Source organism: Tursiops truncatus, chromosome 10 (genome assembly GCF_011762595.2).
Source record: "Tursiops truncatus isolate mTurTru1 chromosome 10, mTurTru1.mat.Y, whole genome shotgun sequence".
Classification (NCBI taxonomy): Eukaryota; Metazoa; Chordata; class Mammalia; order Artiodactyla; family Delphinidae; genus Tursiops; species Tursiops truncatus.
In genome coordinates, this window is record NC_047043.1 from 26194200 (window position 1) to 26210577 (window position 16378).

General features: G+C 39.2%; 1 protein-coding gene across 1 annotated transcript in view; it reads right to left on the bottom strand.

Annotated features, from left to right (window-relative positions):
- TFAP2D (transcription factor AP-2 delta) overlaps window positions 1-16378 on the bottom strand; it is a 54666-nt gene that overhangs the window by 25244 nt on the left and 13044 nt on the right. The window contains exons 4-5 of the mRNA XM_033863678.2: window positions 13825-13990; window positions 13529-13647 (exon numbers count right to left, since the gene is read on the bottom strand). Coding sequence (XP_033719569.1) covers window positions 13529-13647; window positions 13825-13990 — 285 coding nt within the window. The remainder of the gene's footprint in view (window positions 1-13528; window positions 13648-13824; window positions 13991-16378) is intronic.

The following is a 16378-nucleotide window of genomic DNA, read 5'->3' on the forward strand; positions in this document are numbered from 1 at the left end:
TAAAAGTCAGTTTCTCACTAATGTCCAAATTCAACAAGAGGAACACCTTCTCTTTCCTCAAGCCTCATTCCTGGTTGTGGTCATGTGAATCATTTTTCCTATTCATTCTAAATAATCCAAGGAAAGGAGCTTTGGGGGTGGGGTGGGGTTAAGAAACATGCAGAAACAGAAGCTACTTACCCGGCAGGGGTATGTGGGAAATTGAGGGGGAAAATCAGAAGCACAGTCCAGGAGTTTGGATTCCCCTGGAGGCTCTGACCATTAGACCAGATGGACATCTGAGATCTTACACATGAATGCCCTGGGGGAAAAGCTCTATGGGCATGTCATTTTGTTGCTGCCCAACCTACAACCTATTCTCAATGTATCCTAAATATTCAGATATCTTTTCCAGGAGGCCTATCAAAACACTGGCAAAAGGTCCACATAAATTTTCAAAGAAGTGGGAACACTTTGGAAAGGGAAATAATTGAATTATATCAATTTCACAACATTATGTTGCTAAAGAGATTATACTGCCTAATTACAGTACTAGCGTTATCAGGCTTCATGGTGAGCCTCAGTACCTTTTAGTACTATGTATAGTACTTCTTCAGTACCTTATAAAAAATACAGTGCTTCCTAAGTACAGTATAATGATAAATAACTTTTGTTCCTTCACAAAATCTGAAAGACATGGGGTAAAAATGACTTATTGGCAAGGCAAGATTTGGCCATGGACTCCAGTTTGGAAAACAACAGTATTTTTAAAGCTCAATCAAGCCAATACTTACTTGACCATTAAAACTTTAAAAAAGCAAGCTCTCACTACCTATATATTGAGCACCTACTTCATTCAAGGCAAAGTGCTAGGGAGGAGTAAAGGCAGATATAAAAGGGCACCAAAGACTGTTCCTGTTTCTAGGAAGATGACAGTCATATCAATGATAGTAGTCACAACAACAACAAATCCAGAAACACCTCAGTAGCACTTTATAAGTTATATTGCATCTACATAAGCATTACCTATAGTCTGTACATGTTCACTGACATTATATTGATATTATATATCAATATATGTGTTGATATATAATATCAACATATATATGTGTGTATATATATACTTTTTCCCCTCTACTGTTTGTGCAATAGTAGGAGAAGTGAAACAGTGCAAACAGGAGGATGGCAGCGTGCCTCTTAAATTTTGTGTTAAAACCTGATTCTTGAGGATCTGGCCCATTTTAGGCAAACCTCTCACCGTGTGGTAGTTTTAAAAACAGTTTGAATGGAACAGCTGCTATTTACATTTACACTGACAGCCAGATCCTTCCTTCCCTTAGCTCTGTTTACTGCTTTCTCCTGCTTGCGACGTAACATTGTTACTGGATGTATAGCGATGCTACATCAAAAGAAGTGGCAAGTGAAGACACTCTGATGTGTGGTTAAAATGAGTAGACCGTGCCACAAGAGCTTTGTGTGCGAGGACCAGGAATGAATTAATTAATGGATCCATGGATTAAAAGACACACGACATTCAGGAACAATGACAAATCTACAGTTCAATCCTGTACCACAGATATCTTAGAGTCAACGGGTTTAAGAAAAATAGAAAACTTTGGAGCAGAAAAGCATGTGAATAAGACTCTAGGGGATTTGACTGATTTGTGAAAATAAAGAACTACGAGCTTCTCTGTCTCTGTGGGGAGACGAAGTACCCACGTGAACAAGTAGGTGCAGTAATCTGGGGTGACAGGGTGATCCCTGGAGGGCTAGATCCCATAGAGCAAACATGGCAGCAGCTGTCTCATTTCTGTGCACGATGAGGTGGGGTGCCCCGTGGTGGTTGTTTTCCGGAGAGGATTTAAGCTCTTCCTTTATTTCAATGCACTGTGCCACCTGACAAACCAGGACCACCCCACCTCTGCTTCTTTACACCACTGAAGCAACACAGTAACTTTGGCAAATACGTCCATTGTACTTCATGTCATTCCAAAAATTACTGTTTTAGAAGTAGGATACATGCGGGATAGTTTGAGAGCTTGGACAGAATATTCTAAGTGCAAGGCTTTAGGCTCTCTATGCCAAGTAGTGACACCCCCCTTCCAAAAAAGGGGAAAACACTAAGCATTTTTCAATAGTAACAGCAGCAGTTAATGACTCATGTTGAGGACCTCTCTCTCAAAAAACCAACACAAGCAAAGTTACAGAATACGGGAAGAGCATAAAAAGAGACTTTGCTCTTTTTCAGGGCATCCATTTTTCACACTCAAAAGCAAAAGGTAAGAAACTAAAGGTAAATATTAGGAAACACTTACATGGCAATTATTGGTGAAGCCCAGAAATGGAAAGTTAGTGGAAAACATGTTTTCTGAGGAAAGTGGATTGATCATTTTACTGAGATCCCGGGTTCCCACATTATTTTACCTGAAACAGGTCTAAATGCATTTTTAAAATAGAAATGAACACACCTAATTTCAACATTTTATCCGGTCATTAAGGATTTTTTCTCCTTTTAGAATTATTGTATTTTAGAAGAAAATGTACTTTAGACAACTGTAAATCAATATCTAAAACTAATTTGTACTAAGGGATACTTTTACATTGTTATTCGCTAGACAATTCTCACCAACTGTCACTAAATTCATTGCCTTAGAAAGAATTCAGGTTTAACTTCTTACTGTAATACCCAATATTATTAAATGAAAGCAACAATTCGTATGTGTTAAATTCCAGTCACATATCTGTGATTTCAATTTTAATTACATGTATGGAAAATAGCACATTCAAATCTCTCTCTGGGATTATTCTGAGAAGCACCTATTAGATAGCAAATTTGAGAATATTTTCAAATCTGGATGAGATATTTAAAAAGTTATAAAATAATATCAAGCTTCAATAAACCCTAGAGCTGAAGGACAGGTTTAATGTACCTGTTACAGGCTTCCAGAAAGATTCTAAAAGGAGTGCACTCTGTAACACTATATATCATATAATCTACACTATAGGTAAGTGCCTTATAATGTGGTAGTTTCCCTATTTAACGAGGATTTTGTTTAAATACCAACACTTTGTTCCTCAAAGTGATAGTTTTGTTCCCCATTCCATACTCTGTGCTTAGTACAGTGCCCAGTTCATAATAGGTACTTAGTAAACATTTGTTAAATGGAAAAGCTTTCAAATATTTTATTGGTTAATTATAACAATAATCTTGCGAGGCACCCCTTCCAAAGAATATAAGTGAAAAACTAGAGCAAAAGAGAATTGCTAGAGAGAATGAAATATATAAAAAACCCGTTGAGTATATCATTGTATCAGTGGAGCCATTTAGTAAAATAGATTATGCTTGAAGACAGTGCTTTTCAATCCTTGCTATTCCCATAACCTGGGAGTTTGTTTAATATGTGTGTGTACATATGTGTACATACACACACACACACACACACACACACCAGGGTTTCACCCCCTGTCATTCAATCTCTGGAGCCACGGCATCTGCATTTTTTGGAAGCTCCTGACCTCATCTCAAACCAGGGTTGTCCTAAGGTGAAGGGAAAGCATTATGTGGGGATGAAATATACACCTTCCCCCAAAACAAGGATTCTGTGGCTTATATAAATAAAAAAGAAAACAGGGCTTCCCTGGTGGCGCAGTGGTTGAGAGTCCGCCTGCTGATGCAGGGAACACGGGTTCGTGCCCCGGTCCGGGAAGATCCCACGTGCCGCGGAGCGGCTGGGCCCGTGAGCCATGGCCGCTGAGCCTGCGCGTCCGGAGCCTGTGCTCCGCAATGGGAGAGGCCACAACAGTGAGAGGCCCGCGTACCGCAAAAAAAACCCAGTTACCATGGAGTTAATATTAAACTGTAAAGACCTCTGTCTATCTGGGTTCTTGCATACTGAGTTCTGCCTTATTGGCTGATATAATACACACTCTAGAAACAAAAATGGCTATGTGGTGGGGTAAAGGAGAGACACTGTTAGGGGACCAAAGTCATCAGTCGATTAAAAAAGTATATTTGTTTAAGGAGATTTAGTGTAAGATGAAACTTGCTTTTCATAACAGTAGGGGAAAATGGATTATCAATAAAAGATGTTGGGACAACGGGCTGGCCATCCAGGGGAAAAAAACATGTAAAATTAGATCTATATCATACATCCAACAACAACAAAAAGTCCAGATGGATCAAAGATTTAAACATAAAATATAGATCCACAAAGTAATTAGAAGGTAACATGGGAGAAATATTTTATAATCTTGGGATAAAAAAGGACTTTCAAAATATTACAATAAAAATGAAAGGCCATGGAATAAAATATATGAGAAATATGATTATATCAATATAAAAAAGTTCTGCATGACATAGATCTGAACAAATAAGCAACCAAACAAAAAACTCATAATAGTAAACAGACAAACCAGAGCCAGGGGTGGAGACGCTTTGCAACTCATATCAGAGGCACACGGCCCGTTTTCCTTATATACGATGAGCACTTACAAATGAATGAGAAAAATGTAAAACATTACCCTATTGGTACAAAGTAAGTGAACAGACAAAAAAGCTCATAAAATTCTCCTAAGAATATACTCAACCTCCTTCATAATAGAGGTAGTTTATTTTTTTTTCCACTCAAATGAGCAAAGATCAAAAAATTGATAGCACCCTGCTTGGGCTAGAGTATAGGGAAGTACTAACATATCGATGCTTCTTACCCCCATCACTGATAGAATTATAAATTTACAACCACTGTAAAGAGCCATCTTCCAATAATCTTTTTTTTTTTAACATCTTTATTGGGGTATAATTGCTTTACAATGGTGTGTTAGTTTCTGCTTTATAACAAAGTGAATCAGTTATGCATATACATATGTTCCCATATCTCTTCCCTCCAATAATCTTTTAAAATTACAAATGCAAATATCTTTTGACCCTGCAACACATTCTTAGGAATTTATTGAACAGATATACTTGCATATCTGAAGAATTATTTATGTAAGTGTGAGGTTGCTTATTGTAGCATTATCAGTAATAGCCAAAGATTAAAAACACCTATATGATATTTAGTAGGTCACTGGTTAACTAAATTATGATGCACTCAAACAACGGAATACTGTGCATGTTTAAAAGAATGAACAACTTGTAAAAACTGAAAATAAAACTAAGATAATGTGTGAAAAATGTGCAGAACAGTGTGTATAGAGTGCTATAATTTTTAAAATAAAAACCAAAACTATGCATACACATATATATCCTTGGAAGGAAACAGAGAAACCAGTAACATTTGTTTCTTCCAGGAGGGGATCTAAATGGGGAATAGAGTGAAAAGGAGACATTTCACTATATATCCTTTGTAACTTTTGAATTTTTACCATCTAACGAATTACCTACTTAAAACTATATTAATTAAAAAGCAAAACTGCTCTCTGACTCAGTTCTTAGAAAGATTTCATCTAAACTCAAATACTTGTTGTAAATTAAAACCTAAGCAATTCCAAAACTTTCATTACTATTCAGTAGGAGTTAGACATCATTAGGAATAATTACAATCTACCATTTTATTAGAACACCTACCCATTTTGACAAATGTAAACAATGGAGAAAAGCAGAAACTGAGTTTTGAGAAGCGCATTAGTTGGCATGAACTTTGAAAGAGAGCATAGTAGAAAAAAGAAAAAACCTAGGAAAGTAATGCAGAGACGTGCTTCTGAGGAAGCTTCGTGATTTGCAGGAGTGAGTAGCATGCTGGACCAAAGGGGCAAAGGCAGGACTGAGCCGAACAGGCTTGGATACATTTGTTTTTTTGTGCCAGAATAGGAGTAGGAATCCAAGCACACCACAAGCACACAGTCAGACACAAGGGCATATGTGCAATAGCCTATTTCCTCTACCCTCTACATGTAAACACGTTTCTCCCTGAAAATGAATGAAACCGTAAGATACAGGTCAGGGGAGCACTATTAGGAAGTAAGCAAATGATTTAAGAAGATTCCTCTGAGATGATGTCTATTTATCCATAATATTGTAAGATACTGAGATCAATTATTGAAAATTCTGATAGACATGAGTTCTCAGATATTAGACAACAATATCGAATTGTTACCTAATGATCAATTATCAAAGCAGGGTCTCTCGATAGAAACCATTCCATGACTTAGAATAAGAAATTTACAGATAATACCTATAAGTCTGAAAAAAAAAGGCATTTTTCCAAGAAAGACCTTAAAATGACTAACACAGACTGCACTCGCATTTACTTATTGAGTCCAATTCCACTGGCAGCTCTGAAACGCAAAGCTGTGCCCGAGAAGACATTGTCAATGCTAGAGTGTTTGTGTGCAAAAGGGGACACCAGGGTCCCCTAGTGATTAGGCTCTTCCAGGTCATCGTGTGACTAAAGTGAGCACCAGTTAGAACTATTATAACAATATAACAAGGGGTCAATGTATTACCCTTTTAATATCACATACAGTTTTAGAAGAAAGCTGGAAACCTTTATCCCAGAGGAGGGACTTAGGTGGAAATGTGATATCTGGAATGGCTGGTGAAGGAGTTATGTTGGGACGATGGTCCTTTCAGACCTACAGCCATGCTGTGCGTCCTCAGAGATTAGCCCTAAGCTCCACACACCCAGAGAAACCCACTCTGGTACCTGTGTGAAGACAAGGGGAATAGCACCTTTGTCCTAAATTCCGTGAGAAGAGCAAATAATGCTGAGTGTGCCCTGTGCGTGTATTATCACTGATACTTGGCAAAAGGATTTTGGCGTCTGAATCCTACAAGCCTCAAGTAGCGAACAATACCTCTTCCTAAATTAAAAAGCCATGGACAAATCGTACGAAGAAAACTTGCTCCCTAATATCTCGTTTATAGGAAAGCATTCATTGTCAAGTTGATCGTTCTTTTCCCTGGTTTCTTGGAAATGCAATCATATAGGCTCAGGATTAAAGACAAAGGGGAAATAGCACCAAGTGATAACATTCCTGTCTCCTACCTTAGGTTGATTTGGCTGAAGTGGAAGGAAAAGGTTTTGTAGGATAGTCTCCTAACTAACTAACTAGATTGGCACCCTTTTGAAAGTACAAGAGACACTATTGATAATTATTCCAGAAAAACAGAAAGAACCAAGATTTAATGTCATCCTAACTTTGGGGGATTAAGTGGCAGCAGATGGTGCATCAGGATGTTAAAAACAGCTTGTACTATTGGATGCAAAAAAGCCCCACAAGCTTGCCCAGGATTCCTAGCAGCACGGATGTCCAATCCATGGTGAAAAACAGGCTCAGGAATTGATAACTCTTTCTATTCCTTAGTTATATTGTTATAACTGTTGTAACTCTAACTATAAATATATAGTTAAATTCAGAAGTAGTTTAGCAATGCAACTGTTCAGAATCCATGCCACTAACATAAATCCGAGTGGAAAACACATGGTGATGTTGCAAACCAGAAGACCTGGATTCTCCTCCTTGCTGCTCCCGTGATCCTGTGCAAAATGGCTAATCTCACTGTACCTTAGTTTTCTCATTTGAGAATAAAGATAACTAAAATTTATCGACACCAACTTTGTGCTGGGCACCCTGTGAACTGCTTTATAAACATTCTGATTTCGCTCCGGCAACAACCTTATGAGGAGGGTACTATTATTAACACCCCTTTATAGGTAAGGACACTGATGCTCAGAGAGGTTGTGAGTCTTTCCCTAGAGCACACAGCTAGTAAGTGGTAGAAGTGGGTTCAAACAAGGTTATTTGGCTCCAGAAGCATACTCTTTAACCACGTGCGCTATGTCCCACTGCCTTAGACTACTCAATCTTCCATTTCCCTCCAGGGTTAAAGTTTTATGATCCTGAGTAAATTCTGCTATTAAGTAACACTATTGTTTAGGGAGAAAGAGACAAGAGAACAGGTACTAATTTTTATTAAGTGTCTCTTTGCCCCACTGTGTCAAGTGTTTAATGTAGCAAATGTATTTAATTCTACAAAAGACACACAAGACAGATGTGGCAGAAATGGGAGCTGGACCGTCCAAGATTTGTCCTTTCTTTTATACTACAGAGTTGTTGCTGAGAAGATTCTGCCCAGCTAGACACTACATTTTCTGGTATATCTCATGCCTCTGGAATTAGGCATAGCCATGGGACTAGTTGTCATGGAATGTATACGGTAGCAACGTGGGCCAATTCCTGGCCAAGTGGATTGGAAGCTGTGTCCTTTCACCATCGTGTCTTTCCTTATTGTGAGCTGAATGCCTAGGGCTCTCAGGACCTAGAGGAGGGCATAGCTAGAGGTGGAAGTACTCTGGTCCCTGAATGAGACTAAGAGGAAGGAAGGGCCCGGGGGAGAAACACTCACGTCATCTGTGAAGAGTGAGAAATAAGCTTCTATTGTGTTAAGCCACTGAAAATTTGGAAATTAACTGTTATAACAGCTAGCATTACCCTAAACATCACAGATAGTGTGATCCTTATCTGTAAGTTAGGAAAATGAAGCTCAGTCAGGTTAAGCAACCTGCCCAAAGTCAGTCAAATGTCAAAAGTGTTATTACTGGGGGCAGAGGTGGAGGCACTAGGCCAAGGGATGAGGTGAGGTGTGCAGGACAGGGGCTGGGAGCTTACTTTAAAAAGAAAGGAAAGAAAGAAGGAAGGAAGGAAGGAAGGAAGGAAGGAAGGAAGGAAGGAAGGAAGGAAGGAGGGAGGGAAAACTAAAGAAGGAGGCAAAAGGGACTAAAGGTTTAGATTTGAAAAGAGTGAATAGATACCACACACAATATGTGTAAATGGTCCCCTTTCTTTTGCTGATGCATATTTATACCCTTCACTGCCCCATACTGTTTTTTAAATATATATATAAACAGAACTTGATATCTGGTCATGACAAACTGAAAGCCAAGGCATTTATGTTTAAGGACTTAACTATGTTTTTGGAACTCCTGGTGCTGCCTGAGAATGCTCTATGAGCCTTTGCAAGTCCCAGGAAAGCACCCCACTCAAGGGAACAAAACTTCCCTCCAGCAGCACTCCATAACTTTGGCCATCTTGGAAAACCTCAAGTGAGGTGGGAGAGATAGACGGGAATGACTCCTCATTCCTGCCATAATTGACCCCTTATACTTGTTTTAACAACCACCAACATTGCAAAGATTGTTCTGGAATAAAATATAGAGGAAGCAGCTAATTGGTGATTCATAAATAATAAATATATAGCAAGAGTATTAGAACTAGAACAATAATATTGGCCAAACTCTTTGAATGTTTTCCAGATATAGCATTTCTCCCACTCTGGAAGAGTCTGGGATTATCCCAAGATCTCAGGAAGATCAGCGAATCGGGTTAAGCAATTCTAATCCCCTGAATTTTCCAGAAAATGACAACTCTCTAATGTTATAGATACCAGAGTGGACAAAGGAGAAGTCATAGCAATGTGATTAACAAGGGAAAATAAAAAGAACTCCAGGCTTATGATAAAGTGGGTACAAGAAGTTGTACCAACCATTAGTTATATATCTAAACCCCATTAAATGAAGACATATGGGTAAAAAAGGAATATGATCCAGTATTACATTCAGTGGACTCTGAATTCAAATACTCATATCTCATTGTAGGTCAAATATATCTGTGCTACGTGGACCGAAAAAAAATCCCCACTCTAAATATGTGCCTTACTAAAATGTTCACTTTCCAAACAACTTTATCTGGTGAAAAAAGTTAGTCAGTCTTGAGTTCTTCATCCCACTGATTATTAGGCGCAATGCTATTTGTAACAGAAATGTTGTGAATAATTTAAATATTATAAATTTGCATGAAATAGCCCTCTCATAAATTCCTAAAATAGTCCCTAAAATAATGACTCTAAGATGTTGATTTGACAACGATGCTAGAATGGCACTATTAGTAGAGTGACTCCATTTAAAAGAAATACAGGGGGGGCTTCCCTGGTGGCGCAGTGGTTGAGAATCTGCCTGCCAATGCAGAGGACACAGGTTCGAGCCCTGGTCTGGGAGGATCCCACAACTAGCCCCGTGAGCCACAATTACTGAGCCTGCGAGTCTGGAGCCTGTGCTCCGCAACAAGAGAGGCCGCGATAGTGAGGGGTCGGCGCACCGCGATGAAGAGTGGCCCCCGCTTGCCGCAACTAGAGAAAGCCCTCGCACAGAAACGAAGAACCAACACGGCCATAAATAAATAAATAAATAAAAATTTAAAATAAAAAAGGCAAAATTCCTTAAAAAAAAAAAAAAAGAAAGAAATACAGGGGGAAATGATTATAAAATAATTTAAAACAAAATGATTGAAAACCCAAGGCAAATGTGGAAACCTAGGAATATCACGATGAAACCACTGTGAGGTTAGTGACAAGGGTAGTTTTTGAAAATCATACCTTCATTTGCTAATTTCATTCCCTGTTATAAGGTACCTTACTGTTCACTGATTGAATCTTGACAAAGGGTAAATCATGTCTGCATGGAGAGTCTAGCAGGGTCCCCATACACTACTCTTTCTTTGGGATTTTTATCAAAACAGCATCAATGGCAAGGCTGTATTCAAAGCATCCCCACAAAGGGGCCGAGACAAGTACTAAAAAGTCGCAGAAGGTCGACCTTAAGGAGATTTATTTCCAAGTGTGGTCGAGGAGGAATAAAGCCAGTCAGAATTATCTTGTTCTCAAGTGCTGTACCAAAATGGGGAAGGATTGAACCATTGCTGGACTGAACCCCAGCAATGTCTTGGGCCATCAGGAAGATAAAAAGTTTCTAAATGATGAAAACAATTAGTATTCTTTCCTACAGAACCTTAGGTTTATAAGAAAGCTGATGGACCATTTTTGACAGTTGGAAATCTCATTTTAGAATTTCTGGAAAAAACTAATCTAAAATGTCACTGGCTCCCGCAAAAATGTTTGATTGAGGGGCAAAAATATTACCAAAGACATGGTCAATTCAAGGTCTATGAATACCAACCAGTAACCATGGTAAAGTTTTAATTTACCAGCTAAAATGGTATAAGCAAAACAAGCTTGAAATAACTGAATTAAATCCATGTTAGCACAAAGAGGACAAAGGTCACACATATTAGGTTCTCCTCTTGTCCTAAGACCACTTGTAGTTTTTTAAACCATGGGTCATGACCCATGACTCAACAATGAGTCTTGAAATAAATTTAGTGGGCTTACACTCAGCATTTAAAAGTAGTGGGTTTACAATCAGCATTTTAAAAGAATACAAAAATATGAAATAGAATAAAAATACCATAGAACATAGTACATAGTAGTGAAACTTAAGACGCATGTGTGTGTGTGAGAGAGAGAGAATGCACACATTTGAGGGTCATAATGTAACATGTGGGGAGTTGAGGAATGTAAAAGGTCCCTTTGCCCCTAAATCTCATTTCCTCAGTTCCATCAGAATGCCTGGAATTCAACAATAAAATATTTATTTCTCTACACCATGAATATTTGGGGGATTTCAAAAGCATCCAGTTAAAGTGAGATGTATCTGAGAAGGATACAATCTCAAGTTCCATCAGCCAAGGCTGATGTGACACCTCTGTGAGCAGAGGTGAACACAAGCGAAGCACTTTTGTGATAGGAGAGTTTTGCTGGAAGAGTAGACGGCAAGACCACGAGATTGTCCTAGGATTTCACGTTTTAACCTATATCCTTTCTGTGAGCGTCCATCAATGATTCCCACACAGGGTGCTCTGGTGTTTTGGGCTAACATAAAAATCAATAAGAAGAATTCTGAATATACCCTTTTAGGGTTCTTCAGGTTTTACTGGATAGACATTCACAGACACCTTGGATCAAGGTCTCTCTTAGGGCCTTTACTTTTCACACCAGTTACATGAAAAGTATCTCAAGGAACATTTAAGTCAATGATCCTTAAACCTCATTATACATCAGGGGGTGTTTTTGAAAATGTAGATACCTATGCCATACCCCCGGAGACTGCATTTCAAGTGGTTTGGGAATGGGGCCCAGGCCCATGATTTTACTGTGGAATTGGGTTTGAGAACCAATCATGTTCTACGATTCATGTGATTCTTGAATCCACTCTTATATTTTGAACAGATTTTGTTCTTTTGTTAGATAGCTATAATTTTCATGATGTTTTCACTTAAATTAAGCAGGAATCTGTCTCTCTTTAGAATCAATCCATGAGTCATTTTTTTCTACTTTGCTCTTCCTTGAGTATGCCCAGCCCCCATGGATGGATTATGGGTCAACTCCCTTTACCATATGCCAGCTCTTAGTATTAGTACACACAGCAAACAGCACAAGATATATAACATAGTAACAGTTAACACTTATTAAATGTTCATGACCAATAATACTATTGTGGTTGTTATCATTATTACAATTAGGGAGTAAAGCAAAGATACCTGTTAATAGCAAAATCAGGGACTTCCCTGGTGGCCCAGTGGGTAAGACTCTGCACTCCCAATGCAGAGGGCCCGGGTTTGATCCCTGGTCAGGGAACTAGGTCCCACATACATGCCGCAACTAAAGATCCCGTGTGTCACAACTAAGACCTGGTGCAGCCTAAATAAATAAATAAATATTTTTTTTTAAAAATATCAAAATCACCAAAGCAATTTTGCCAAGACCAAGGTCAAGAACACACTACTTCACAGAGTTGTTCAGTAAGTAGTGTGTGTTGATAATTTGGAAAAAGGCAAGATGTTTGTTTGTATGTTTCACTTACCTTTTACTTCCTACAGTGTCTTATGGTCAAGTGAGAAACCAATGCAAGAAAAGTGTCATAGGTGTGTTCAGATAAGTCTTGGCAAAAAGGCTTCTTCGTTCATATTTGAAACAATAGCATTCTAGGTTATGGAAGAACTCTCCTTTGAATTCAAAAGCTCCTCCACAAAGTTTAAAAGGTCTCCAATAATACCTCTTCTTAGAAGACTGAATGAGAATATGTAAAGTTTAGTTCTTACAGAAGAAACACAAGGGAAAAGGTAAATTGGAAAACAAAAACTTCTGGGAGTATGTTTCCACGTCTGCGTCTACCCCACTGGCGAACCTTAACCTTTCTGTGAGTCAGCTTACCCACACATAAAGCCGTGGAACTTCACTGTACTTTAAGAGATGTCTATCGGATTAATACAATGTGCTCTCAGGCTTGGTGCCATGCCTTGAGTCCTGTGAACTCTCTATAAAGGATGATTATTTATCCTGTAGATCATGTTGCACTGAATAACAATGAGTTAAACCAGATTTATCTGAATGCTAAAATAAACAATAATAAAAATGACAATTGCAGAGTTTTTTTGTTGCTGTTATGTGGGGAATACTTGTCTAAGTACCTAAATCTTCTATTGTTATCTTCTCTCCTATTACTGCCAAGATTAGTAAATCAGATGATAGTTTATGAATCAATATCTAAGCCTTATATTAAGTCTAATTTAATCTTCATTATCATGATTAGTTGGGAAATTCACCTGTAACTATCGTAACAGTATAGACAAAAATGAAACAGCATAATCAAACAAACGTGAATTTCAAAGAATTGCTAACCTTCCATCATTACCTTGCGGAGCTAAAAAGTCATACCTTCAACTAAGGAAGTGAGGAGGGTAACGTTGGCTGCTTTCCGTCTTCCGGCTGGCAAGTTCAGGCCAAGCCTATCCAGTTTCTCCCTCAGGCAGCGACCCCCATTCTTGGATTTTGCTCTGTCCGAAAACAAACAAAAGCTAGGTTTTGAAGGTTGACATTCGGAGTAAAATGATGAGAAGACTTGACCACATGGGGTATTCAACATGGGACAGAAAATGTAAGGGCTGAGGGTTGGGGAGCGTGGTACCAGTACAGTTAGAAGACCGCAGTGCCAGAAAACACCTTTTTCTTACCTTCTCAAAATGCCTCCCAAGAGTGAAGCATTGAGGCATTCAGGTGGTGAGAGGCGTCTCTTCACCTCAGCAATGGTCACCTTGTATTTGGAAGTAGAACTGAGAAGGGACAAACGACCAGGGACAGAGCAAAACAAGTCTGTGGGGTTGACCACGCAGGTGCCACCTTTGGAGGGAAATGTATATTATATATTAGTGACTGTGTGAGCAGATAACAACATAAAACACATGTGATAAACTTACTATCACAACACTACATAGGATTTGGAAACACCTGGCACAATCTTCCTTATACATATATCACCTGGATCATCTCAGAAAGCTGCTCTGAAGATGTCCTTTCAAATAACACTCAAGGTTTGTCTTTCAAATATCACACAGAAAATATTTGTGAGGGTATAAAAATTAAAATATTTTAGCCAAAATTAGCATCCTATGGAGTGTTGGCTGGCCCACCAAATTTAATTTTGACATCATCCACAACAAGAAACACTTCAATTAGGTAAATACCCACAAAGGGTAGATATTATATATCCATGGCTCTGTGTGTGTGTGTTTTTGTATGTGCATGCATATACACAATGGATAGGTTTTTTTTTTAATCCATGACTTACTATATAGAGAAAAGTTTTGAAGCTCTTTTCTAAAATGTTTGAGAAGCGCCATCTCTCTCCCCTCGATCATCTAACAACTATAGGCACCAGAGTCATTCAATCCCCAGGTACCACTAAAAATCATGTGCCCATTGCCAGAAACTCCCAACCCATGTGAGTGGATAATTGGTCAAATTTCTCTACATATGTCAGCCGTCAGGATCAGCACACACAATCAAACACAGCACCAGACTTAGAACATAGTAAGAGTAACACATTAAATGTTAATGGCCAATAATGTTACTGTATTTGTTATTATCGTTATTACTAGTAGAGAACAAAGCAAAGTTAACTGCTGTTAGCAAAATCACTAAAGCAATTTCGCCCTGCTGGGGCTCCTGGAGCAGAAGCCTTCTGTCTCCAAGGTCCAGAAAGCCCCCTGGAGCTTTTCTCTCCTCCAGGAATAACAGAGAACATCCCCTAACCTCAGGCAGCTGAAGTAGACTTGAGGACCCAAAGTGATCATCAGTGGGGAGGGTTTCCTACTGCCGGATCCTCCCTTAACGCAAAAATCCTGAGCCAGTGTCCACGCTGCTAATGCAGTGGCTGTACAGCCTCAGGATCCAAGGCTCCTCCCTGTGCCCTGAATATCTGAGGGCAGAGCTTTGGAGGTTCAGTGGCAAGTTCAAATTCAAAGGTTGCTTTTCTGAGCATACATTGTATTTCTTCAGTTATGGGTAATCTTAAGACCCATCTCCAGAAAACGGTCAAGTTCTATGAGGGAAATGAGAAAAAAGTAGGTGGAGGAAGAAAAATGGGCAAGAGAGTGTTGTCCAATATTTTTACTCAAAGGGTAGTTCTCAACTGGCAGCACTGGCATCTCCTTGGCAGCGTGTTAGAAATGCAGAATCTCAGGCCCAACCACAGACCTTCTGAGTCAGAGTCTGCATTTGAACGAGTCCCTCAGGTGATTCATATGCTCACTACTTTTTTTGTAACATCTTTATTGGAGTATAATTGCTTTACAATGGTGTGTTAGTTTCTGCTTTACAACAAAATGAATCAGTTATATATATATATATATATATATGTTCCCATATCTCTTCCCTCTTGCGTCTCCCTCCCTCCCACCCTCCCTATCCCACCGCTCCAGGTGGTCACAAAGCACCGAGCTGATCTCCCTGTGCTATGCGGCTGCTTCCCACTAGCTATCTACCTTACGTTTGGTAGTGTATATATGCCCATGCCTCTCTCTCGCTTTGTCACAGCTTACCCTTCCCCCTCCCCATATCCTCAAGTTCATTCTCTAGCAGGTCTGTGTCTTTATTCCTGTCCTACCCCTAGGTTCTTCATGACATTTTTTTTCTTAAATTCCATATATATGTGTTAGCATACGGTATTTGTCTCTCTCTTTCTGACTTACTTCACTCTGTATGACAGACTCTAGGTCTATCCACCTCATTACAAATAGCTCAATTTCGTTTCTTTTTATGGCTGAGTAATATTCCATTGTATATATGTGCCACATCTTCTTTATCCATTCATCCGAGGATGGACACTTAGGTTGTTTCCATGTCCTGGCTATTGTAAACAGAGCTGCAATGAACATTTTGGTACATGGCTCTTTTTGAATTATGGTTTTCTCAGGGTATATGCCCAGTAGTGGGACTGCTGGGTTGTATGGTAGTTCTATTTGTAGTTTTGCTCATTACGCTTTGAGAAGCACTGGTGTAGGAGTCACCACCTGCCTTCCCTTCCTTGAGTGAGCAGCTCAGATGGAATGTTATGTCCATCAGGTCTGTGGCATTCAGATTCAGGTGTGTTTTCTAGGCACCAGGGCTAAGGAATCTGGGAGGACGTTTAAAAGGACAAAGGGGCCCTGGACCTGGGTGCAGAGAACAGGCTAACTTTGCCCCACTCTTAAAGTGTTTCTACCCCTGTGCTTTCTGGAATTCCTCCTG